This window comes from Hippocampus bargibanti, linkage group LG16 (genome assembly GCF_051943395.1).
Source record: "Hippocampus bargibanti isolate YZ-2025 linkage group LG16, ASM5194339v1, whole genome shotgun sequence".
NCBI lineage: Eukaryota > Metazoa > Chordata > Actinopteri > Syngnathiformes > Syngnathidae > Hippocampus > Hippocampus bargibanti.
In genome coordinates, this window is record NC_142749.1 from 7,651,900 (window position 1) to 7,677,923 (window position 26,024).

At 41.3% G+C, this 26,024-nt stretch overlaps 1 protein-coding gene across 1 annotated transcript; it reads right to left on the reverse strand.

Moving 5' to 3' along the window:
* Nucleotides 1-343: 343 nt before the first annotated feature.
* Nucleotides 344-24,722, reverse strand: LOC148886279 (uncharacterized). Its single transcript, XM_089017262.1, has 21 exons — nt 24,589-24,722; nt 19,762-19,798; nt 19,273-19,396; nt 18,713-18,775; nt 17,251-17,470; nt 16,899-17,144; nt 16,411-16,560; nt 16,078-16,347; nt 11,186-13,353; nt 10,960-11,086; nt 10,490-10,595; nt 9,742-9,947; nt 9,181-9,362; nt 9,021-9,089; nt 8,798-8,946; nt 7,578-7,692; nt 7,314-7,501; nt 7,030-7,171; nt 6,566-6,692; nt 6,311-6,481; nt 344-2,852 (listed from the first exon to the last, which is right to left on the reverse strand). The coding sequence occupies exons 3-21, from the start codon at nt 19,389-19,391 to the stop codon at nt 2,829-2,831; spliced, it is 4,842 nt and encodes a 1,613-aa protein (XP_088873388.1). The 5' UTR covers nt 19,392-19,396; nt 19,762-19,798; nt 24,589-24,722; the 3' UTR covers nt 344-2,828.
* Nucleotides 24,723-26,024: the final 1,302 nt, after the last annotated feature.

Here is a 26,024-nt window from a genome sequence, read left to right on the forward strand (position 1 = left end):
CGCAAAAATAGCAAATAATATTGCAATTTGAGTTTACCATGAACCCACACGTTCATAGTAAAAATTCAAACCGTTTAATGACAGTATTTTTTAAGTTTCTTCAAGTCACAAGTTATTTCCTGGCTATCGGCGTCCTCTAGTGGACATGTAGTAAATCACACTACCTTTGCAGCGGTGCATTGATTCAGACGTAGCACTACTGAAATGCTACTAAAGGAAACAGTCTATAATGGGTGTGTTGCGACCGGTGATGCCGGTAACACGTTATTGTCCTTACATATGTTTTTCTGCAGTGTATCGTAGTAGAAGTAAATATAAGTCATGCATTGACTACATTGTTGAATAATTTATCAAAACATTTTTTTATTGTCAATACAATACAATATGTCACAGAAATATCACAGAGGGGCTTAAGACAGGTCTGGCTCAGGTTTTTCTTCTACATGTCCTATTTTGAAGTGCAGCAGAAATTGAACATCATGAGAGAGAGAGACAAAACATTACATCTGTCAAATAATAATCCAGGATGAGGACAAGAGACACACACGTACAGAAAATCAAACCTTGGCCGTTAAGTCACATCCCTAGAAATCTGCAAAAAGTGTCAAGCGTTACAACTACAGCTATTAATGCTCATAAAATCACCAATATAGCCACACGACATGATGAAATTCACACAGTTAATAAAAAAAAAACATTGATGAGTTAAATACAGTACATAGGTTTGATTTTAGTTACAGTAAACTGTGTTGAAATGTTCCCGAAGCACCAGCAGGTTGGCTTGAGTTTTATCGCTGCTTATTTACCATCGCGATGTGACAGTTGAAGGGGCGCAGAGGCAAAAAGGGATCTAGCACCAAGGGCCCTCTGACCCCTCCAAGCTCTTCCCCAATCCATGTCGACACCGTTCCTCATCTCATAAATACCTTGTTACCCCATGAATGAGTACTATTTGATATGCAATAAATATGTAGCATGTACAGTATAAATAACGTCACAATTTACAATTTTCTCTGCTACCCCCCACCCAAAATGTCAACAAACAGAGGTATAAAAGTAGGAGCAAATTCCCAGTGTAGTAAATAAACCGAGAGTAAATCAGAAAAGTTCAAGACAGCTTTTTCTCCCAACAGCAACAAAAACAAGAGACCCAAGATGACAAATTTGACCATTTGCAAAAATTGGATTCCAGACAATTTCACTATTTCAGTAACCCAGAAAACAGATTAAATATGTACATGATCTGCTATGCGTAGAGGAATAACAGCGTGGGGATCAATCATATTTAAAATGTTATGTTATACAAAGGGCCTTTCCCACATTCCGGTTAAGACGATACAACCTTTATCAATTTTTATGTGTACAATGCCACTTGAAGAACTTATGATGAGACAAGAATATTTCCCTTACACATTGTTATATCGCCAGTGACATATCTTCTTGTCCTTTCGGCTTTTCCCTTCAAAGGGTCGCCACAGCAAATCAGTGTCCTCCATCTTTAGAGGTTTGATCCGCATGTTTGTTTTGGCCAAGCTTTTACGTCGGATGGCCTTCCTGACACAACCCTCTATTTATCCGGGCTTGGGACCGGCACAAGAAGACTTGTGTCCCTTTGTGGCTACAGTATAAGCAATTCGCTCGGTAAAAGGCTCCCAAACACAAAATAGTCATCGGCACAGCAACATGCAAAAAAGCAAAAATGCTACTCACCATATACTGGTATAATTAGTGAATTTGCATGCAAGAGTAGCACCGGACAAATTCTGTACTGTAATGGGTGGCCTTCTTGTCTCCCAGAGTGTTTTGATCATTAAAAAAGTTATCCCCTCCGCTGTTCTTCATCTACGCACCCTACTTTTAATCCCATAGTCATTATCAATGTACAGTTAGTTATTTACCTTCATTAAATCTAAAAAAAACCAGGAAACACACAGAGGTATAAAACTGGTCTTATGTTCTCATAGCAAAGAATGAAATAGAAAATCCACACCATGTTTGTTTTAAGGTGCATCACAGACTAAATAGACCATTTGATACCATACTATGAAGCCATTTTATTTCTCTAACAAACCCGTATTTTAGAGAAATGTTACTATTATTTTTTTTTTGCCATTTGTTTCTTTTTTTTGTCAAGAAAAAACATCGCATAGTTGTCCACTATGATTACAACTTCTCACAGCTTGCAAGGCCAATGTGGTGTATACTTCCAGGCTGGTAGCGTGTTTTTTTTAACTGCTCTGACAATTAATACATTGGAGTAGATAGCACCTCAAAGTTTACAGGCATGAGTAAAATGTTCAAGTTTACCTGAAAGATCAATAAACTGAAATCAATATGACGCAAATGTGACAATCAGCTACCTCTCCCGTGTGAAAGCGATTTTCCTCTGCTGGTACAATAGAATCACAGCAAATTCATGGACATAGAATAACTAGAAAGGTGTAGAAAACGGAATTTGCATAAAAGTACCTGAATTGATACATAAAATTGGCTACTTGATGCTTTTCAAATCACAGCAGAGTCCGTCAAATGTATACTGTATAACCTGATTTTCCGTTGAAACAGTGCTTACCTTTTTTATCCTTTCCATGAAATTTACCATTCTAGTCATTCTATTTCAATGCACAATTCCAATCGGCAGCTGGTATAGGGAAGACAGTGAGCTGTACTTAGATTGGCTGAGTAGCTTTACCTTTTTGTGTGATGTAAACAACAGAGTAAACGCTGATTGGCTGATTCACAATGCTTGCAGAAATCGATTGCCTTCAAGGACACATTTGTTCTACCTTTAGTTTTGTTTATGGCTGTAAGACGCCATGATGACATCCTCATTTCGATAAGGGTGATGGAGCCTAAAGGGTGAGAAAAAAGCAAAACAAGCTCAGGTGCAGTATAACATGTTCGACTGAATAAGTCAAATCAACAATTCACTTCATGTTCAACTTTTCCTTTCCTCAAAACGGTTCTAAAATATTCCAATGGGATAGAATTTTTTGGTCTCTCTTTTAAAGTATGTTTATAACATCTCAGAAACAGTTGTTGCTGCTGTCACCTATTATTTGACTGTTTTGTGGGGATTTTTACATTCGGGTAAAAACCACCCACTACATATTTTTTTTCAACATAATATGGGGGTTAGGGACTTTTTAGCTCCCCCAAAAAGCAGTCCACGTCAGTCAGTAAGGCAATTTTAACTGAAAAAAAAAAAAACAAAATAAAACATGTAACATAAAGTATTTTTAGTTCACAAAACGATCATGTTTAGTCGGGCGTTTTTCACCGAAAAAAAGGACAGTGTATATGAAGGACTTTTTTTGCCAAAAAACAGGCCACATATATAATAAGGTGTTTTTAGCCGGAAAAAATGGCCATGGATAGTAAGGCGTTTTTTTTTTACCCCCCCTAAAAAGACCACGTATCATTAGGCATTTTAACCACTTCAATCCCCTAATGTAAGGCGATTTTTGCTGAAAAACGTAAGTAGTAAGGCGTTTTAAGGCTGAAAAAAAAAACGCCATATATAGTAAGGCGTTTTTAGCCGAAAAAAAAAGACCATGTATAATCAGGCATTTTAACCCCAGAAACGACCATGTATAGTAAGGCGTTTTTTAGCCTGAAAAAAAGACTATGTATAGTAAGAAACTTCATCTCAGTGCACGCCAAACATCACCTGTGTCGGCTATGGGATCTCAGTGACGTCTTACAAGGAATTTTTTGAATGATGTTGCTGTGCCGATGACCATTTTGTGTATGGGAGCCTTTTACTGAGTAAGTTGCTTGTTTTTGTAGCCACAAAGGGCCACATGGAAATGTATAGTGCCACTTAGCAGTTTTTTTGACAACGATACTAGTGCAGCGTGTTCTACCGGAAACAAATTCCTTGTGTGTCCTACATACTTGGCAATAAAGATGATTCTGATTCTGATAAGTTTTCTTGTGCCAGTCCCAAGCCCGGATAAATACAGAGGGTTGTGTCAGGAAGGGAATCCGACGTAAAAGCTTGGCCAAAACAAACATGCGGATCAAACCTCTAAAGATGGAGGACACTGATTTGCTGTGGCAACCCCTTGATGGGAAAAGCCGAAAGAAAAAGAAGAAGAAGATAGTAGGGCTTTTTTTAGCCCCAAAAATCGACCATGTATAATATAATATAATATAATATAATATAATATAATATAATATAATATAATATAATATAATATAATACAAGGCCTTTTTAGCCCCAAAAAAAGACCATGTACAATGAGGTGTTTTTAGGTGAAAAAAAACGACCATGTGTAGTAAGACGTTTTTAGCTGAAAAAAAAGACCATGTATAGTAAGACCTTTTTAGCCGAAAAAAAAAGACCATGTACTGTGAGGCGTTTTTAGGTGAAAAAAACGACCATGCATAATAAGGCGCTTTAGCCTAAAAAACGACCATGTATAGGAAAATGTTTTAGCACAAAAAAAAGACGATGTATAGTAAGACGTTTTTAGCCCAAAATAACAACCATGTTCAGTAAGTCATTTTTAGCAAGAAAAAAACCACTAAGTATAATAAGGCATTTTTAGCTGAGAAAAAAAAGACCATGTATAGTAAGCCATTTTTAGCCCAAAATAACGGCCATGTATAGTAAGGTGTTTTTAGGCTGGAGAAAAAAAAATGACCATGTATAGTAAGGCGTTTTTCGACCCCAAAAAACGACCATGATATTCAGGCTTTTTTAGCCCTCAAAAAACAACCATGTATATTAAGCCCAAAAAAAAAAAAAAAACAGCATGTATAGTAAGTCGTTTTTAGCGGAAAAAAGACCATGTATAGTAAGGCGTTTTTAGCCCAAAAAAATGACCACGTATAGTAAGTCCTTTTTAGCAAGAATAAAAGCCACCATGTATAGTAAGGCGTGTTTAGCCTGAAAAAAAACACAACTGTGTATCGTAAGGCGTTTTTAGCCGAAAAAAACGACCATGTATAGTAAGGTGTTTTTAGCCGAAAAAAAACACCATGTATATAAGGCGTTTGTAGTAAAAAAATAACCATGTATAGTAAGGTGTTTTAGCCGAAAAAAAAAGACCATGTCTAGTAAGGTGTTTTTAGCCGAAAAAAACACCATGTATAGTAAGGTGTTTTTATCACGAAAAAAAATCAACCATCGCTAGTAAGCCGTTTTTAGCCGGAAAAGAAAAACACAATTTATAGTAAGGTATTTTCATCACGAAAAAAAACCCACCATGTATATTAAGGCGTTTTTAATCGAAAATAATAACCATGTATAGTAAGCCGTTTTTAGTTGAAAAAAATAATCATGTATAGTCAGGCATTTTTAGCCCAAAAAAACAACCATGTATAGAAAGGCGTTTATAGCGGAAAAAAAACACCATGGATAGTAAGGCGTTTTTATCACGAAAAAAAAGACCATGTATAGTCAGGCGTTTTTATCCCAAAAAAACGACCATGTATAGTCAGGCGTGTTTAGCCCAAAAACACGACCATGCATAGTAAGGCGTTTAAATCTCCATGGTTTGGATCTCGTCTGTCTGTCTGTCTGCATTTATTTATTTGTTTATTTATTTTTGAACGACCAGCTATGTAAAGGCCTTTGGTTGTGTTACTTTTGTGATTGGTAGAGGAGCGCCACTGTCGTCCACTGGTTCGGGCATCAGTGTAACTGTGGGAAAATGCAGAGTTCAAATTCTTCTTTGCGAATGTGTGCTTGCATTGCGCATTTGTATGGTATGGTCCTTAAAAAAAAGGACCATGTAGTATTATGAGGTAAAACACCTGAACTTTTTAGCCAAATAAAAGTCCACTATCATCAGACATTTTAAGCCGGAAAAAAAACTACTGTTTATCGTAAGGTGTTATTAACCCCCAAAAGACAAATATGTTTAGTCCGCCTAAATTGGATATTATGCCTTTTTTGCCAAAAATAAAAAATAAATTGACACAATATGATTGAGTGCCGGCAAGGATCACTAAATGAGCCTTCTGAGAGGCCAGTGGTTTATTATTTTTTTGTTCTCCAGCTTGATTAAATAGCGAAGGAAGGGCTGAGCTGTTCCAGGGCAAGGTAGTAAGAGGAAGGATGGAGGGAGATCACCGCCAGACTCCACACAATAAATAAACAAATACCAAAATTAAAAATTGTCAGGCCTCCAAAGTGAAGATGATTAGTCTTCCACTATTTTGTAAAAAAAAAGGCTCTTCCTCATGGGATTTTTTTTTAATGCAAACATTGGCGCTATAGTTTCTGACGATGGTGCAAGAATGTCGGGCTTGTGGTGAGCACCCTTCACTCCCTAGCAATATAGAAATTGATGAGACTGACCAGTGTGAAGCTGTCATAAGTTTTCATCAACTCCTCCGTTCGATACTGTTCCAGCACCACCACTCCTGTCAAGTTTGGGCTCTTAGCACGGGCGCAGTCCTCACAGTGGACCACGTAGGTCTTTTTCGCACTATGTTCACTGGTCACGAACAGCATGTTGAACACCTCAACCTGCATAAATACCAAAAGGTCAATGACCCACACGACTACACAGGTGCCAACATTGGGGGAGAATGATCAAATGGGGAAACTGACGTCACACTCATTGCAGTAGTAAGCCGGTTCATCCTTTAAACGACTCTGATAACAGATTTTCTTTCCTGAAGCCACCAATTGTTCCCTCAATATCTGGATTTGCTTGATGGACTGTAGTAGGCAGTGCCTGGCAGAGGAGGAACAGAGCGGAGTATTTCAACTATACATTTCCACCTTGCAGTATAGCTTGGTCTAGCTCATCTCAGTACATTATGACATCTATATTTATACTTGTTCTCTCCATTCAATTTTCATTGTACTCAGGAAGTCACTGCTCTATATCGATCATGCAAAAAAAAAATAATCCAGTGTCTAGTTCTATACTCCTGTATCACTGTTGCTAGCAGGTACAGTTAAAAAAAAGTCCAAAAAGTGACATCCTGAGCCAAACTGTACCGCTTGGTGGATTATAGAACATCATGTGATAATAATAACAAAACAATCAGCGCCAACAACAAACTTACTTAATCATTTTAAAGGTGTCATTGTCTGTGATTTTGATGGTGCGAGCGACATTCCAGGACACGTGGATCATGGGAACAATTGACTTCACCTTCTTCAACTCATTCCACTCGTATCGCTCCAGGGCGAGTTGATATTGGTATGCTAATCAAAAGAAAAAACAGGGCAAACACACATGGTGTCAAGATAAGTGAAAAGAAACTAAAAAATGTGTACATTGAGAAAGAGATTACGATACAGCAGCTGTGTAATTATTTTTTTCAACAGGCTGGCTCACACGACTTACCGTTTAAAGGGCCCACGTTCCAGGCGATGTTGTTACACCAGCCCACTGCTTGGACCCAGTGCACAGTCCCGGCATTGATCCAGACCAAGTCGCCTGGCCTCTGAACGAAACGGTACACGGGGATGTTGGAACTGTAGAGGTCTTCCAGAACTGGCCACCAGGAGCCTGTGAGGTAGTCTACTCCATGCCTGAGGCGCAAGTGCATTTTAGGAAAATGACCATTTGGGACATGTTTTCTGTTCGTCACAAAACCCTCGGACTCACTTCTCACAAAATGTGTTGATAGCCTCCCAGTAGTGCTCATGGACAGCAAACCACTCACAATCACCAGGCCCAATATTTATGTTGACTGAGCAGAAGTTGTTATTCTCCTGATGACCTGAGGACATCGCAACACTTTTGAAACTTCTCATCAAATTGCTGAGGATTGACATTTCAACTTTCTCAATTTGATGAGGATGCTGTAAGTTTTTTTTCATCTAATAAAAAAGGGCCAAACCAAGTATTAGTGATGAAACAGTCACTAATTAACTAAACCCTACAAAGGAAAGTACAGTGACCTGCAAGCAGGTTTGGGAGGTAAAATGGATGAGATCATCAGACCAGCTCTTAGAGCTTGGATATTTGGGATCATCTGCCATTTAGTCTTGTAAATGTTATATTATATAATAAATGTGTATTTTGACAGAAGAAAAAAATAGCACCTTCAATCCAAATGAGGTACACTGATTTCTTTTACTGAGCCCAAATCAGTTGGCGAATAAATCAGCCATTTTGACGGTGAAGATAAGTCGATTACAAAGTCGGGAGGACTTGTCATTACAGCAACATATTTGGGTCCAATACTTCCCATTTAATTCGTTCACTGTCAGACATGTGCAAAAATGTGTCCACCCCAGTGCCAGGGTCATTGTCACTCAAATTCCAGCACCCACAGAATATTGACTTTTAGGACGACATAAGCAGTCAATGCAGCGTAAGAAACCTGACACTCTCCTCTTTCATAAGAAAAAAAAGAGTAAATTCCTAAATTATATGGGCCTTGAGTTATATGAGCTTGAAACAAAGGTGGCTGGCCAAAGTACAATGCAATACATACATATTGGTTTATGTAGCGTTTTAACAACAGCTGAAGTTGGAACAAAGCGCTAACACTGAAAAAAGGGAAATGTTGCCCCGTTGTGGAAAGGAAAAAAAAACATTGGCAGAGGCCATGGCCAGCTCTTTATCAGCACCAGAACAAGAAAAAAAGAAACCCGAACACATTTGGGAATGGTGCTTTATGTCATATTTTCAACACCCGAATAAATTTGTGAATGGCAGTGAATGAGTTACCCTCTGGAGGTTTTTTTAATAACTAAAAAAAGCAAAAGTGAAACCAATGGTTATTGTACAATAGGATCACTAATACCAAGTGCCGACTGGTCATCAGTGCAGATATTTGCACAAAACAGAACGCAAAGTCAACAGAGCTCCTTAAATACCTGGTGTCCGGCTGCCTGGAACTTTCATGTAGAGCTGGACAGTGTTCATGCCCAGGATTGTGTGACCGACATGACTGAGCATGTTGTTGACTGACTCCACTCGCATGAACGCTGGCAGCTTGAGCAGCTCCTGGAGCTGGGGTTTCCACCTTCGAGAAATATGGCAGATGGAGTGAAATCACTACTGTCCTTGCTTGATTCGGCAGAAGTGTTATGAACTCACCGTTTCGGGTCTGAGAGATCAATGTTGGTCCCAAATTTGATTATCTTTCCAACAAACTTCAGTTCCGAGCTGGGAAGGAATGATGAAGTCATAATATCAGAAAACTCAAAATTTATTATGATTATTATTGTTTATAAATGCAGGTTTATTTTGTGGTCACCTGGGTGTGTTGGCGGCAGTGTTTTTACTGGAAGGGGGTGCAGAAGCTGCTTTGATGTCATTAGAGGCTGGGTTGCCTTTACCGCTAGTCGATGCTTTAGCAGTGGATGACGTGTTAGAGGGGTTAGCTTGCTCTTCTTCATTGTCACTCTCCTTCTCATCATTCTCACTCTCCTTCTCCTCCTATATAAAACATCGATATGAGCTAAGCTGGAAGTTTGGTCAATGGCAACAAGTCTGTCCATCATTACATTCCACTTGAATTAACAACCCAGGGGTGTAGGGTGCATATTACGATACTATTTTCAAACTTTTTTATGGCTGCAGAGGAAGATAAAATCAAGTTTTATAATGGTCAAAATCACCTAAAATAGTGCTCTGGGAATGACAGGCAAAACTGACACAAGATTTGTTTTTCTTGCAGAATGAACTTATCGCACTCGATGATGTACCAAATGCTTCAGCACACATTCATTGAAACAAAAACACACACCAAAACATCAAGCTCAACACTGCGTGCTTGATGAACACATGTGTGGATGCCCCAAGATAAAACGCCTACCTGCAGGCTGTCCTGAAAGCTCGAGGCTTGGTACTGAGCGTATTTGGCAATGGTGGTATGTGAGCGGCTGCTCTCGCAGGGCCACGTCTGGGTGGAGCCACGGGAGTCCCAGTTTTCATCAGCGGGCTGCTGGACCTGAGTCCTCACCTCCACGGCATGCTCTGCATTGGCCTCCACCAGAGATTTGGTGGAAAACAAGCCAAGGTCTCACATAAAGAAAAAAATAAAGCAAATAGTAACATTTGCATGTGATGTTTCTTGATCATTTTTCACTTGAGGTGAAAACCTGTTGCCACACTGCATTCATTTGTGGGAATATGACATTGGGCTTTATGTTAAAGGCTACATTATAAATAAAGAAATAAATAAACAAGAGATGCTACAAAAGTATAAGGGAAGGCTTTGACGTCAAATGGGTATAAAACGCCCGCCTTCCCATTGATCTGTACCCAACTTTCAAATAGGTTGGTGGGTAGGCGCTGACTTAGATCTTTCCCAAAATGAAGACAATTTTTCAAAGACGCAGTCCTTCTTGTTATTATCTTAGATCTTGCTTTAATTTGTAAAATTGTCTCTAATTAGCATGTGTATCTACAGTATATACACACATAAAGAGTATTAAAGTAAATGACATGACTGGATAAGGGATTGCATGTTTTGCACTGTAGGCTTTCACACACTAATGACAAAGAATAAAGAGCAACTATTGGCTCGGCATACTCAGAATTTGTGTTGTGTATAAACTCACTGAGGCGGAGTGAACCGGCGAGGCCTCTGATGACAGTCACTGCATTTTTGGGATTGGTGCAGAACTGAAGCAGGACTGGTGAGAATGCGTCCCTCCTGCTCTCCAACTGCAAACACCACTAGAGAAATTGAACGACTGATACTGTGCAATTGAATGTGCTGTATTTTACCATTCCAATGTGATTGTTATGACAATACCAAGCGGCCTCACGCCTGACAGCATTGGTTACAGCTGCATGATCAATCCAAAATTTTACATTTAGTAACATCAAGAAACTACGGGAGCGCTATATGTTGAATTCATTTTAGATTGCTTCAAATATTTGGTGTGTGCATGAATATTACAATGCACTAATAGCCAAACTCCCAAATCACATATTATTCTTTCGTGAGAATGTCAGTTAAATCCCAAGTGCAAAATGGAGGCCCTACGACTGAATAAAACATGAGATGCTTGATACTTGGACCCACATAGATGCTTGGCGTGGGAGGGTTGAGCTTTTCCCGAGGAATGGGATTCTGATTGGAAAGTTGCGGTTTCACAGAAAGGGAAGGAAGCAGGTACGACTCCTTGAATTTCTCCTGAACTTTTGCCCCCCTGTGATAAAAAAAGAACGGAGTAAAAGCGTGAGACTCGATAGAATTATTCTTTCAGGTCAAGATATATCTTTGGCGGGGTGGACGGGGTGGTGCTTACTTGCAAGCTTCCACCACATCGACGGCTGTGTTTTGCACCGTGATCTGACAAAGTGGGATTTTCTGCTCTTCCACTTTAGCGGTGTTGAACGTGCGTGTGCCATCGAGTTTCATCTTCACCAAGAGGACCTTCAGCTCTTTGTTAAATCCCATGGACAACATTTTCAGCTTGAGTGGGTCAAGAGATGCACTCACTGGGGTACTAGTACACAATTTGGATGCGGTGAGAGGTGCTAACAAGCTTGTGTTTTTTTTAGTAGCAGAGATCCCGCCTCCCGATGATACAGCACTTCCAAGCACGCTGACATCACCTGTCATCTTTTTTATGATGTTTGCTTTTGCTTTTTCTACTTTCAATCGCTTTTTGGGCACGTCTTTGATGGGAGGGGATTTGTGTTTGTTACGTCTGTGTTTAGTTTGGGGGCTGACGGTGCTTTTCTCTTTCTTTATTTTAACTTTGGCCCGCAGCTGGTGATTTCTCCCTGCATTCTTTTGCCTATTATCTTTGCTCGAGACTAGGAGGTGGTCCAAAGAGGTGGTGTGGGTCGCGGTTAGTCTCAATTCTGCTCTGAGCGAGTGCTCCAAAAGAGAGACATCTTTTGCGGTTTGGATGTTTTCATCGGGAGACACTCGCCTGTCTTTAATATCGGGCTGCTCTATCTTGCCTGTGGGGGTGTCTGTAATGGGCTCACAGTCAACCACCTCGCTGCACTTTTCCAAAAGTAAATGACACTGACTATTAGTGTCTGAAGATGATGCTGGGTGTGACTCAAGTGCAGGATCTTGTTGCTGGTGACAGGTAATATCTTGTCCCCGAGCAAGAGAGGAAGCAAACTTAACCCCATCAGCAGTCAAAGCAGGAGAACCCCCAAATGGACCCCCTCGATACGCGGTCCTCTGGCCACTGAGAAACGTTGCCAGGCTCTTGAAGACGTCATCTAGACCTGCTTTATGATGGAGCTCGTGATGCGGAGAGGTGGATTTTTCTCGACTTTCATTCTTCTTCTCAACAATAGTTGTACTTGGTGGATCGGGAGGTGCTGAACCATCTGCTGGGTTACTTTCACCTGAACCCTGAAATCCAACATTAATATTCTCGTCCTCTAAAGGCAAAAGGGAAAAACATTGAATGGAGTCGGGCTGGAGGGCGGGTCTGCTTATTATCCCCTTTTCCATCTCGTCATCGTCGTCTCCCACGTCTGATACCGGTGAGCCCTGCCAGCTGAGCACAGGGGGAGTGTTAGCAAGGTTTTCTCCCACTTCACCATTTCCAATCACACCCACGGGCTGGAGATAGGGAGCATGGAGAAGTCCTCCTTGCCCTTTGCCTTGAGCCAATTGCTTGATGCTCACAGAACAAGCTGCAATGGGAGGGTCCAAGGCTTCGTGTAAAAGGGAATGCAGCGGATTATTGGGTTTTGGTCCCTTGGTTGATTGAGATGAGGCTGAGTTCAGGCTGGTCAGGCTCATGGGGGGTGAGTTTTCATGCTTGTTTTGGAGCATATGTGAAGGAGAAGTACCCTGAGGAGGAAAACATTCATCGGTGGAAAGATGCTCCTCTTCCAAAGAGTTAGAAAAAAGAGACAAGTCAGAAATTTCCTTCTTTGTGTTTTTAGCTTTTAGGGTTATTTTCTTTTCCTTCCTTGCTGCCTTATCCCTTTTCTTCTTTTTTTCATCTAATTTCTGTTTTTTTTTCTTCCGTTTCTTTCTATCTTCAGCCTTTTTCCTTGCTTTTGTGACATCATCCCTCCTCTTTCTCTTTACCAGTTCATCATTTTGTAAGCGTCCAACTGTTTTTTGGGCATCAGACTCCTTTTCTGGCTTGTTTATTCTTGAGCTGCTGTGCGGAGACAAGCGGAGATGCTGTGGGGTCTCCTTGTATTTGACATCTGAAAAGTTGGATTTGGGACCCGCTGGGCATGAATGAGATGGGATTGAGGTTGAGCTGAACCTTGCTATCTGAGTGGAGCTTCCCTGGACTTTTGGTGACCCACTGTGGCCAGGTAGACATTGTTGGCTGCTGCTGGCTACTTGGTGTAATGGAGGGCTACCACGTCCACTGTGAGGAGACTCTCTGGAATGAAGGGGGGCGTATTTAGTGGAGTCTTCTGCAGAAATTCTGAATTTGGCTGGCTCTCTTGAAATGCCTCTGATGTTACACTGAATTACCTATAAAGTGAATATGGATATCTATTTAGCAGTTTCATAGATACACAGTCAATTAAATTAAGTACCATTTTTTTCCAGTGTATAAGGCGCACTGGAGTATAAGGTGCACCTTCAATGAATGAAAGGTTTTCCAAATATAATATATAAATATATACAAGTTATCCAAATATAAGGGATATCTCTATTTAAGGTGCTACAGCAGAGGCTGGGGTTACACATAAATTCTTCTACAGGGGGAAATGGAGTCGGGAGCTGACAGGAGTTGCAAGACCTCTTGTGGCTCAATATGACTTGACATATAAGGCGCACCTGCGTATAAGGCGCAGGGGTGATCTTTTGAAGGAAATCAAGGCTTTTGGGTGCGCCTTATACACCAGAAAATACGGTATTTGGAGAATCAGTCATTACGCCTTCAACTGAAAATAGATCATAAAGAAGAGGTTGCCACTCTGCATCTTCTCTTCAAATACCTTTGGAAATAGGATTTTTGTGTCCAATCTCAAAGATGTTCAAGGTCTGAGATTGCCCGTGAAAGAAATTATGATTTGCAAAGAATCCAAGATGGCGCCCAAGTAGGCAGCTGTTTTGTTGTTGTTTTTGTCTTGTTTTGTGTTTTCTTTTGTCACTTTGTGTGGTTGTGTGTCGTGTGGAATAGATCCGGATTGTTTTTCAGCATTTTTGACCATGACATTCATCAAGGAGGAGACTGCGCTGAGCGGTTGCGCCTTTTCAGCAGCATGAATATGCCAGTACTGTTTTTGAATGGGAGGAATGTCGGTGCCATTCGGCTGTCATCGCTGGACAGCTCTGGGGCCACTGTGCTTTTTTTGCACCTGTAATGGGCAGCATCTTCACAGCCCCGCTTTGTTCAGCGGAAAGGTCGGTGCCGTTGGACAGTCTGCGGCTGGATGGATGTATGGCTTGAGGAGCCCGCGATAAGAAGAAAGGAGCGTCAGCCCAGACCGCCGATGCGTATGTGGAACTGTTGCGGCTTGGAATTGAAGCGGATTTATGTGGGACAGGAGATATGAGACAATCTCTTTTCGTCAATGGATGCTACAGCTGCGTGTTTGCTTTCAACATTTAGCTTGTACTTGACATGCACATTCCACCATGATGTCCCGGATTCGCTTTGATCCTCTCCTCTTTCATCTAGAACTGCTTCATGTAACAATGAGGGTACAGAAAGTGCTTAAGAATGAATGACTCTCTGTGTCTTTGTGCTGTCATATTGTCTTTGCTTTGTCATATTATTTGTTATTTAGTTTTTTTTTTTTGTTCTTTTGACTTCAAGATGGCGCTGCAAGAGTGGCTGCCTTTACAGCAGCTCATGTATTTTGTTTCATTCCTTTCATCACTTTGCTGCTGTGAAATGTGAATTTCTCCACTGCAAGACTAATAAAGGCAAATCCAAATCCAATCTCTTTTCTACTTGATGTATGGTATGCAGAAAAGTTGTTACGATTGCATGGCGGTCTCTGTTGGATACGCTGTGTTGTATTATTTTGTTATTGTGTTATTATGGCTTCAAGATGGCGCCATGAGGCGCTATCTTTGCAGCAGCGCACATACTTTGTTCTTATACTTTCTTCCGTTCATAACATTGCTGCTGTAAATTGGGAATTTTCTTATTCTTATAACACAGGTTTTAAGCTCAAGGCTGTGAGGGTAACAAGTTATTTAACGCCAAAACACAAAAACCCTGAAATAAGTGTATGGGGACTTAAAACTACCAACGGGTCAGGAAAACAAACATTCACCAAAATTCATCTGTGTAAGCTCTCAGTCGTACAGGAGTGGTCCATCGATGAGAAGGTTTCTTCAGCCGTCATCTGTACTTCTTTGAAGGTGTCGGATGTTTCACTTCTTATCCAAGAGGCTTCGTCAGCGACCAAAAAAATGCTGGTAGTTTTGGCCCTATATATATATATATATATATATATATATATATATATATATCCCTACTGTCCAGACGTGGCGGTGCCAGATTGCTATGATCGGTCCCTGCTCTCAAGTTGGGGGGAGCAGAGGACTATTCCCTGAGGCTACACTGATTACTTCTATTGTCCTGACTGATTACTTCTATTGTCCTGCCTGATTATGGGGTCTATGACTGGCCTGATTGCCTCATTTGCCCTGGTATCACCTCATCAGCATAACTAAGCCTATGTGGTCTAAGAAGTCTGTTGTACGAAAACGATCCAAATTAAGTCTCACCCCACCATGGCGATTTAGTGAAGGGTTTTGCTGTTTTATGAAAATTGTAAAGAGCAATACATTGGGGAGACTAAACAAATTCTCAAAAAAGACTATCAACATCGCAGGGATAATACTAGTGGGCCTCAATCTGCAGTGCGTATGCACCTAAAAGCTAGCAAACACACATTTGACGACAGTGAGGGTAAAATCGTAAAATAGATGGTTTAAAAGGGGAGTAAAAGAAGCTATTTTATAAAATAGCAAATCCCATCACTAAATCGCCATGGTGAGAGTCTGGCACTGCCACGTCTGGACAGTAAGAATATATATATATATATATATATATATATATATATATATATATATTACCAAAACTACCAGCAACATTTTTAGTTCGCTGACGAAGCCACTTGTATAGGAAGCGAAACGTTTGACACCTTTAAAGAAGTAAGTACAGATGACGTCTGAAGAAAACTTCTCATCGATTCACCAAAATTATTACAATTCGAATGAACCATTTCATACTGTGCTTTGCTTGCGGAGATGATTCATCGAGTCCTCTTCTTCCTCAAGGGGGTGTTTCAAAGGTTTGTGCTGTTCAGCTCTGAGTTGGCGAGTGTGCCGCTGTGGGTGGTCGTGAGGATTTTGGTGGCTGTAAGGCACACGGGTGTGTTCTGCTGGTGAAGACCTTTTTCGATAACTGGTTCCAAGATGTGAAGCCCTGCTGCTGCAACCTTGGTTTTCAACTGTTAGGTCAAAAAAGCTATGTCCTCCAGCACGTGATTTTGAGGTCTCCTGTATAAAGAATACATTGAATCTAAAATGCCAGGCAATTTCAAAAGAAATATGCGAGTATACCTGTTGCTGTGCTGTTGAAGTCCTGTGGTGAGAGGGGTGACTAGGACTTGCCGTGTCATGAGGAGGCTTCCAGTTGTCTTGGTTACAGTGGTGGTGGCGAGGTTGGGGTGGTGGATGGGCAACAAAATGCCTTGATCCAGGATGAGATGACTGGATAGAGGGACATGTATTCTTTCAGATGAACAGAATGCCGCATTCAAGTGAGTTTAAGAAGGCTAAATAATGGTACGGTATGTTATCAAGATGGTCAAACAAATGTGTCTTAAACAAAGGCACCATAAAAAAGCACTTTTGCCCGACTGTAAAATGCATGGTTAATTTCCCTGTGGGTTGGAGTATTGTCGACTTCACGTTCTTCTTGATTCATCATAATTGCCACTCAGTCTACAATTATCACTTGGAACATCAAAAGCCATTTGGGATTATTCCTCAGGGGCAAAGACTGAAGCATTCAGCCGTCACATTAATGATTGTTGAACACCATATACCTGATCAGGACCTGAGTCCCGGCTTCTTTTGGTTGGACACTCATCTCTCGCTGATGTTTCGTGATGTGGGGGTGAATTGTGCTGGTGGATTTGGTCTTGGCGCTGGTGAGAGGCTGGCCGTTTCCAAAGCCCGGGCCTGTCATTAATCATTTGACCGGAGAAGGTTCTGCGAAAGTCTGAGGGAGCCCATCTTTCTGGAGGGAGCTGGAGCTCTCTGTTGTTGCGGTGCAGACGGGGACTGGCGTGCTAGAGCGAGAAACATCCCAGTCTTTCATCATCATCTTAAGCAACAAACAGCATTTATGCCCATGAAAAGATACTTTCGTCAGAAGACCCCTTCTGAAGGCCTCACCAAAGAGTTGCTGACACTGCTGTCCCAGTTTGGATAGCGCTGTCCTGGTCTTGTCAGATAACCATTGTTGGTGCCAGCCCGGTTGTGGAATGAGCGCTCAGAGTTGTAATGCCAGTACTGACCCCCAAATGGTTGTTCTTTACTATCCCAAAAATGGAGAGACTGCCTGTGCCCCTTTGAGGAACCCTTGTCTTGGCCATACGGAACCATCCGTTGCTCCCTTGGCAAAACAAACAGACCAATTAACATATATCATGGTTGGGGTGAATTGAAGATAATCATTGCAAAAAAAACATTAAAAAGCGCCTTTTACACACAAATGACTATATAAGACAAAAGAATAACCACCCACTCACCAGACACCACATTTGGGTTCACCTTCATAACAGCCGCTTTCATAAGTCTACTACCGGTTTGTAATACCATATTTACCGGCATATAAGGTGAACCGGAGTATAAGGCGTACCTTTAATTTATGAAAAAAAAATCCAAAAAGGGGGAAAACAAATCTGTGTTAAAAAACACAGACAAAGTGGGAAATATAACAAAGGTGTCTGATATAAATGCTGGCAATTGTGGTGGGTGTAGTTTGACAAAATATGCATGTAGTGTGTAGTTTGTAAGAAAACTAAAAATAAACAACGTGGTTGAATGGCATGTATGATTTCATAAAAGTTAGAGTCATGATAAATTCAAGCCAGGAGTGTAAAAAAATGACATTTTAAAGAAAAATATCCACTGTGTATCACTATAATTAGTCAAAAACATATTTCTCCATCAGTATATTTTAGGACAATATGATTTACAGTATTTTGCGCTGTATACGGTGCACGGGATTATAAGGCACACCCCCAGTGTATTTGGTGTAAATGTAAATGGTGTATTTTCAACCTTTTTTCCATATATAAAGCGCACCGGACTACAAGGCGTACCTTCAATGAATGAAAAAAACATTCCAAACATAAAAATAAATATATACAAATTTTATAAATATAAGGAAAACCACATTATAAGGTACTACAGTAGAGGCTGGGCTTACATACTACTTCTTCTACAGGGGGAAATGACGTCGGTGGCTGCTGACAATCGTTGCGAGACCTGTTGTGGCTTAATATTATTTTACATATAAGGCATACCAGCGTAGAAGGTCCAGGGTCATCTTTTGAAGAAAATGAAGGATTTTGGGTGTGCCTTATTCACCGGAAAATATGGTACTTGAACAATTCTGACCACAACCAGGCAAGCTCAATAATATCACAAAATAACTGCTTGAAACAAGGTTTAAAATTGCACGTTTCAATCCAACTCTGGGCAAAAACTTTGATTTATTTTCAACAGTTTAGACTTTGTTCATGAGATGAGTGTCCATAGTGTCTACAGCAGCCCATGCGTACAGTCACAATTTCAAATCTAAACATCCAATAGAAGTTGCAAGCTCTGTGTTTGATTCTTTTTTTACTACCTGTGGTATTGATGACTTGACGATGAGATGAGATGATCAGCTGGAATGCGTCCTCCATTGCACCTGCGGCAACCGATAAACACATTGTTCATGCAGTCATATTTAACTTTCACAAAGTCCAGAAAAGGTTCGCCGCTCCTGTTGCACTTCCTTCTCATTTATTGATCGCATGGAATATTTAAGTGGTTAGTACGATTCAAATCCATCAGTACACTCGTGATGTGTCGCTGAGGCTTCTCTCAGTGGAGATGCTGTGAGCTCATTCACTCATGTTGAAACTGCACCCTCCCAAGTGCACCTGAGCTAAGATCTTCTTCTTAAATAGGCTCGTGAAAGTTAATCAGCCTGCGTCACTGGCTGTCAATGTTCAATTAAAATCACAGAGGTTGGCATTATAACTGCTGCTAGCATGCCATTGGTGGTGGCATGAGAGCAAAATTGGGCCAAAGACACGATAGAGACATTTTCATATTTAAAATATGGTTGCTATCAGAATCCAACCCCACTTGTTTTAACTCTCTGGTCTCAGTATCTGCTCGTATTGTCATGCTGTTACTGACCTTTGTGTTTGGCTCCAAGGCCGACTGTTTACCGCAGCCCATTGTCCTCTGTTTGGTCCTCCATCTGGATAGGAGTGCCATGTTTTGCGGCTTGAGTACAACTCTGGTGGGTGATACATGCAGCCTGCAACAGACATGTTACAAGCTGTTTTGCTCTCAATGATTGATCACACATTTGATATATTCTTGCTATGAAATAAAACTGCTCTACTGCTCAACTGAGCAGCATTTGGGTTTTGTGATATGACCTCTAGTATGTCACATTGCAACTACAAATTGCATCCTCACTTGAAAAAAACCACAATTGTTAAGTTATAGACCTATAACAGTGCTATTCAAAACATTGGGATGCAACTCCTCCACTGGATCAAATGTGCATTGTGACATTTGCAGCAAGTAGGTGTAATTTGATTAGAGCATCTATACAATGTACCTTAGGCACATACGAAGCACTTCAAGAACAAAAACAAAAAAAATGTCTGTAATTACCAGTCTGTCTGTGTTCAGGATGCCCTCCACTTCACACCTGAACAGACAAAACATATGATTCAGTTATTGAGGTTTTTTTTTTTTTGCTCAATCATCGGACATGTGCATTTTTTAAACATTAATTTCTATTATTGCACATTATACATACACATGTATGTATATGTGTGTGTGTGTGTGTGTGTGTGTGTGTGTGTGTGTGTGTGTGTGTGTGTGTGTGTGTGTGTGTGTGTGTGTGCGTGCGTGCGTGTGCCTGTGCGTGTGTATGTGTATGCACACTACTTAGAGGCATTCCTTTCACTGTTTTTTTTTGTGTATCGTGTGTTAAGTGTCGTGCAGCCATGCATAAGAAGCATCACTGTGTTACCGAGTATGGTGAATGAGGTAAGTGAGGAAGCTCTTCAAAAGTCAATTTCTACCCAGTTGCTACAGCAACTGAAAGCCAGACATCTTTTACTGCTATGGCTTCAGGCCATGTAAAGACCATTTCATTTAGATTTATTCTTGGAAAAGAAAGAAGGCACAACAGGCATTCAGAATTCAGCAATATATAACCATGCACATGTAATTATGACTGAGCGACATTCAGTGTACACTTTATATACGATTGATTGCTGTGTGACCTAAAACAGCTGCACCATGCCGAGAAAAAATGCCTGCTTGGTGCTTTAAGTCACCACAAAACTCTCATTTGAAAAAAAAAAAACTTATGTTGCCTGTAAATTAACTTGTCATCACTGCAACCTTGTTTTATTATTATTTTTTGGGTAGCATGTGTAATTTAGTATGAGCCCACAATTAAGACGTTAAACAGCCATCGTTTTATGTTATATTACCAGTAATTATTTGCTATAGCTTCAAAATGATTAATTTAGAATGTAGAAAAAGCATTGCACCTTACGGCATTGCACCTTACTCCTGAGATGAACAACAACATGAACTGTAGCCATTGAGGAAGGAGCACACACGACTGATTGTGGAGACGTGTTTATTCCAACGACTAACAAGTGGATCTAACTCAAACAGAAAATGCAGTGAAATATATGTAACATGCACCCGCACCCGCCTGTGCACCTGCTGGGTGAGATGCCTGGTCCTAGTGCCCGCCACTTAGCCCCCCCAGAACACCCAGAAGGAAAGTCAAGGTGAAAACTTTGCTGGACGCTTGACCAGCCTGCCACAACGACGCAGTCCTTCGTTCGGTGGTGGAGGTGACGTTATTTGGGCAGGTGACCCGGGTGAGACCTGAGTGGGGGAACAACACTCAACCCTGGCATGCCGCTGTGAGGCTGGACGTTTCGGAGGGCGTGCGCGACGTGGAACCTGGGCCGGCGAAATGTCCTCGCCCGCAACTAAATGAGCCGGTTTGAGCCTGTCTACTGAAATGCCCTCCCTTCGCCAACCCATATCGAGCACAAAAATCTTTTCACCATGTTCGAGCACTCTAAACGGGCCATCGTACGGCGGTTGGAGGCGAGAGCAATGGGCATCGTGTGTAATTTATGTGTATGTGTAATTTAGTATGAGCCCACAATTAAGAGGTTAAACAGCCAGTTTTATGTTATATTACCAGTAATTATTTGCTATAGCTTCAAAATGATTAATTTAGAATGTAGAAAAAGCATTGTTGTAGTAGTTTACAAGATATCTGGCTTGAATTCCCATCTCACAGTTCTTGAAACTTGGGAGGCTTTAACTTTACACTGACTACATATATAACCATCTGCTTTGGTGTCTCACTATTGCACAGCGGAATGCACACTCTCGTTACAAAAACATACAAGGGGGAGTTGATCGTCAGCTCCAGTTTGACTCAACACAACAGAGTTGTGTGTGAGACCAATATTAAACCCATCTGTGCAGAGCTAGCTCCATACATCTGGAATTTGGCTCTGAGGCCCAAATGATGTCACGTGCAACAAGGGGGGTTACATTAGAAGAGTGCAGACTACCCCAAACACATTCAAAACGGCAGACTCAGCAAAGAATAGTGTATTGCAATTGTACCATTTTTTCATTCATGGACAACCAATATGATTGCTCACAAGCAACACAAATTATTTTCCTAATCTACCATCACAAAGGGAATCTGGTCAACTCTGTCATTAAAATGAAAGACACATCAAACATTTTCTTTGCAAAATCCCCACTAGTCTAAACACGACATTCTGGCTGATGTTGTGTTTGCAGAATATGAATTGAGCAGAAAAAAATCACTTATTTTTGTTCATCTCAGGAGTAAGGTGCAATGCCGTTGTATGTTATTTTAAAGTAAAAATAATGCTAAACAAGTATGACTTGTAAAATTGTCTGGATTTTATTATCAGTACAGCAAAATGAATATATTTGTCAGCATGAACACAAATGTTGATACAACCCTTGTATTGAATGCCATTTTGCTGTCCCTAATTATGAAGTCACTGACTGACATATTGAGCACCTTAATCCTAGCATGAAAAATGATGAGTCAAAAAGAGGAGATGCACCCTAAGTCAGTCAGTCAGTCAGTCTAAAATAGCGAATACAGCAGACCCATACAGTCTCAACTGGCTTTAAATAGACATGCCCACCTCTCCACTCTCTGGCAAAGACAAACAGAGCAGAGAGGGTGAGGAAATACCATTGTCAATTGTGAATTTATTTCAAATAAAGCATGGTGTTTCTCCTGCATCACATCCATTCACACAATGATATGCATTGTTCAATGTGTTAGCGTTTTCTCCCAAAAGAATCAGATCAGCACAGAAAGAAGGAAAGAGTGGTTGTGTTTGATAGATGAATAAACATCCTCTCATATCTTTCGACCACGTGACTCAGTCTTTATTGCCTTTGCTGTAATCATAACTTGATTTAGGATGGTTACTTTTAAACACTGGCCCTTACAAATGCTCTTTATGGATATCTTGGTTCCTCGCCCTCCCCTTTCGCCTGCACAATGTGTCCTTGTATCCTTGGCAACCAATGATAATTTAGCCTCAAGTTGATAGGAAGGCCTATAGCGAGGAATATGCAATTTTGACAGAGTAGATGTGGGTAAAAGCAGTGAGCTGATGGAGAACGGTATATGCGGTTGAAAATTTGATGCTGATCTATTACATTGTCTTTATTCATCACTTCCTGATGAAACAAATTTTGTAAGCCTCTCACAACCTGACAATGCTGGCTTGTGTTGTAGAGCAATATGGCATGCATGCATGCATGCATCCCTCACGGAGACGCAACTGTGCATGTGTGCCCATGCAGGAAGGCTAACTCTGATCCAGTACCATAAAAGGAAGGATGGGGCCGCACCAGGCTACGACAGTCTCCAGCGACTTACAGGGTTGCTAACACGAGAAGCAGACACGGAGAGAACAGAGGGAGACAACACGAGGAGCTTCAACAGTCAGTACTGACATGGATGAGGCAGACAGTCTGCCCCAGATATCTCTCTCACACAGTGTATGATTGTATTGAGTATTTGGGGAAAAAAAAGCACGACAGCCAATTGGGAGAATGTACAGTAGGAGCTGCATATCAATGCCATTTCTAAAAATAACCAACAGGCTTGCTTTCCTCCTTCCTCTGTATCCCCTTCTATCATGGCAGCGTCTCTGGCTGTATGCTTTAGAAAGCACGTCTCTCTGAGGGGTACTGGAATGTACCAAGGCAAGGTCAAGGACGAGAAGGAGGGGTGTCGTTTGCCAATATGATGCAAAACTATGTATGGCAGACAATGACACAGGTTCACGAGTTCATTGCAGTTTGCACGTGCATGTGTTTGTGTATGCACATCAGAGAGATGGGTTTTCAAGGAAGCATTAGTTGACGACTAGAGATTGACATGCAAGGCAGCTTTATATTAGATTCAAATAGATAGATGTATCAGTCCACGTAGATGCGTGGAGAGATCAATCGGCAGTACATATGCACCTAAAAGCTAGCAACCACTCATTTAACGACAATGAGGTTAAAATCTTAGCGAAAGAAAATAGATGGTTTGAAAGGGGAGTAAAAGAAGGTATTTTCATAAAACAGCAAAATCCTTCCCTTAACCGCCATGGTGCGGTGAGGTTCAATTTGGATTGTTCGTACAATAGACTGCTTAGGCAACATAGGCTTAGTTATGCTGATGAGGTGATACCAGGGCAAATTGGGTCATCAGGCCAGTCGCCAATCAGGACAATAGAAGGAAGCCGCAAGGAGTAGTCCTCTGCTCCCCCCAACCTGAGAGCAGGGACCAATCATAGCAGAGTCCGGCACCGCCACGTCTGGACAGTAGGGACATATGTAGGGCCGAAACTACCAGTAAGACTTTATTTTACTGACGAAGCTTCTTGGATAAGAAGCAAAATGTCCGACACCTTCAAAGAAGTACAGATGACGGCTGAATAAACCTTTTCATTGATTGGACACTTGGACACATCGATTGGTCACTATTTATGACTGCACCACCCATCATATATATTCAACAGTTTAAGTTGAGCAGCTGCAATAGTTGAGCCCCAGCCAGCCACCACTAAGCTTCTAAATTCACACCCAGTGTCCGTGTAAATCTTCTGCACGTGAGAATCCATTGCATGTGCGTGTTGAATGTGCAGCACAGTGCAGTGTACTCCAATGACAAACACACGAACATACACAAACACACGAACACGCGCAACGCGCGCATTTAAAAGGGCCGACTAAAAGAAATTGGTCAAATGCAAACAGGTACATCGAAATGCACGGATGGACACACAGTGCGCCTATTTTCAGACACCAGTACACTTTACAAGAGAAACGGTGTCTTTCTAGGTGGCAAAGGTAAATGAAAAGCGATCAAGTTGCCGGTGTGAAATCGACCTTTACCTCTTATTTGTCTTCCGTCCTTTGGTCCACACACACCCCTCTGCACCCTTTTACCTCCCTTTCACTCCTCACCACCTTGTCTCACCCGATCCTCTCCACCGTACCCTTTTTCTCCCCCCTCGAGTCCTCTTCCTGTTTCCAATCCGCTCTGCAAAGCCGCGGCTCACAGAGCAACGAGAAGAAGGCGGGTCAACATGCTGCCAATCACAAGATAAGAGCCAATCAGAAGATAGAATATGTGATCTAGTGGAGTAAGTGTGAAGGGAGCGGGGCGGAGGCGGGACAAGTATGAGGCCCTTTAATTTTAGTGTGCCTATGTGTGTGTGCGTGTGTGTGTGCGTGTGTGAACGAGCGCGTGTGAACGAGCGCGAACGTGAGTGAGTGCGCGTGTGTGAGTGTATATATGCATGCATGCATGCATGCGTGCACACGCGTGTGAATGTGCATGCGCGTGCGTGTGTTTTAGAATTGGACCACGGCCAGCACAGGGAAATAGATGTCATACAGTATATTCCACATCCGCTACAGATCTCCTTACATTTACTTATGTGCTTTGAACATTATCAACATACTAAAAGTAGATATTGCACGAACATTTTCCATCTGAACGCAAATGGAATTAGAATAATTCACCATTGTTTCGATTGTATCGTTCTTAACCCAGTGAATTCGGTACACTTCACATTCAAATTTTTGGGCGGTTATTTCAAACTAATTTAGGAATGGTTTTCGCTCTCGTGAGTTGGTGATGGACTATTCACTGCTTCGGCCATTTTCTTCGGACTATCTCAACAGATGGGAAAGGCTGCGAGTGTTTTCTGAGCCCGCATGACAGACTAACCAAAGAGGAAGAGGAAGGGGGGTGGTACCCGTGGATTATGTCTCAGGAACGTTCACTCAACACCCCCACTCTCATTTCACCTATTTTGTGTCGTAAATTTGTCAAGGCGTCGGTCGAACGTGCTTGATGTGTGAGAGTAAAATAATGAAATGCAGAAGAAAGCTAACTGCTATCAGATGTCTCTGAAATGCCACAGCAACAATCTGGATCGACTCAATCGCTATTGGGTATTACAAGTAGTCATGTGAATATTTGGACCAATCAGGAATTTTAGGTGCAAAACAAACGCGGACTTCCTCTCAGGCCCCCAAAAACGTGTTTTATGTTGCCCTCTGCTGGGTAGATGTGCGCCTCTGCGCATCTTTTGGAGCATTTCCCCGAGCGCGTGCAAACTGCAGCAATACAGGAAAAAATACAATATCAACGGGGATCTTATCATGCAACCTGAGGAATAAAAATATTAATGCGTCCCCAATAATCACAATCAGAAAGAATCAGAAAGCCTTTGATCGTCCCACAGTGGGGACATTTACAATCCAAATGTTATTGTAAGGACATTGTTCAGTAATGAACGAAAAGTGTTTTCATTTCATTG

Excerpts from the sequence above, each read along its gene's own strand:
- LOC148886279 (XM_089017262.1), bottom strand. The coding sequence starts at position 19,391 with ATGTATCACCCACCAGAGTTGTACTCAAGCCGCAAAACATGGCACTCC. Across the intron at positions 10,596-10,959 it reads CTCCCACGCCAAGCATCTAT|TTGGAGAGCAGGAGGGACGC; the intron begins GTGGGTCCAAGT and ends TGGTGTTTGCAG. Across the intron at positions 6,482-6,565 it reads ACTACTGCAATGAGTGTGAC|GTTGAGGTGTTCAACATGCT; the intron begins GTCAGTTTCCCC and ends GTATTTATGCAG.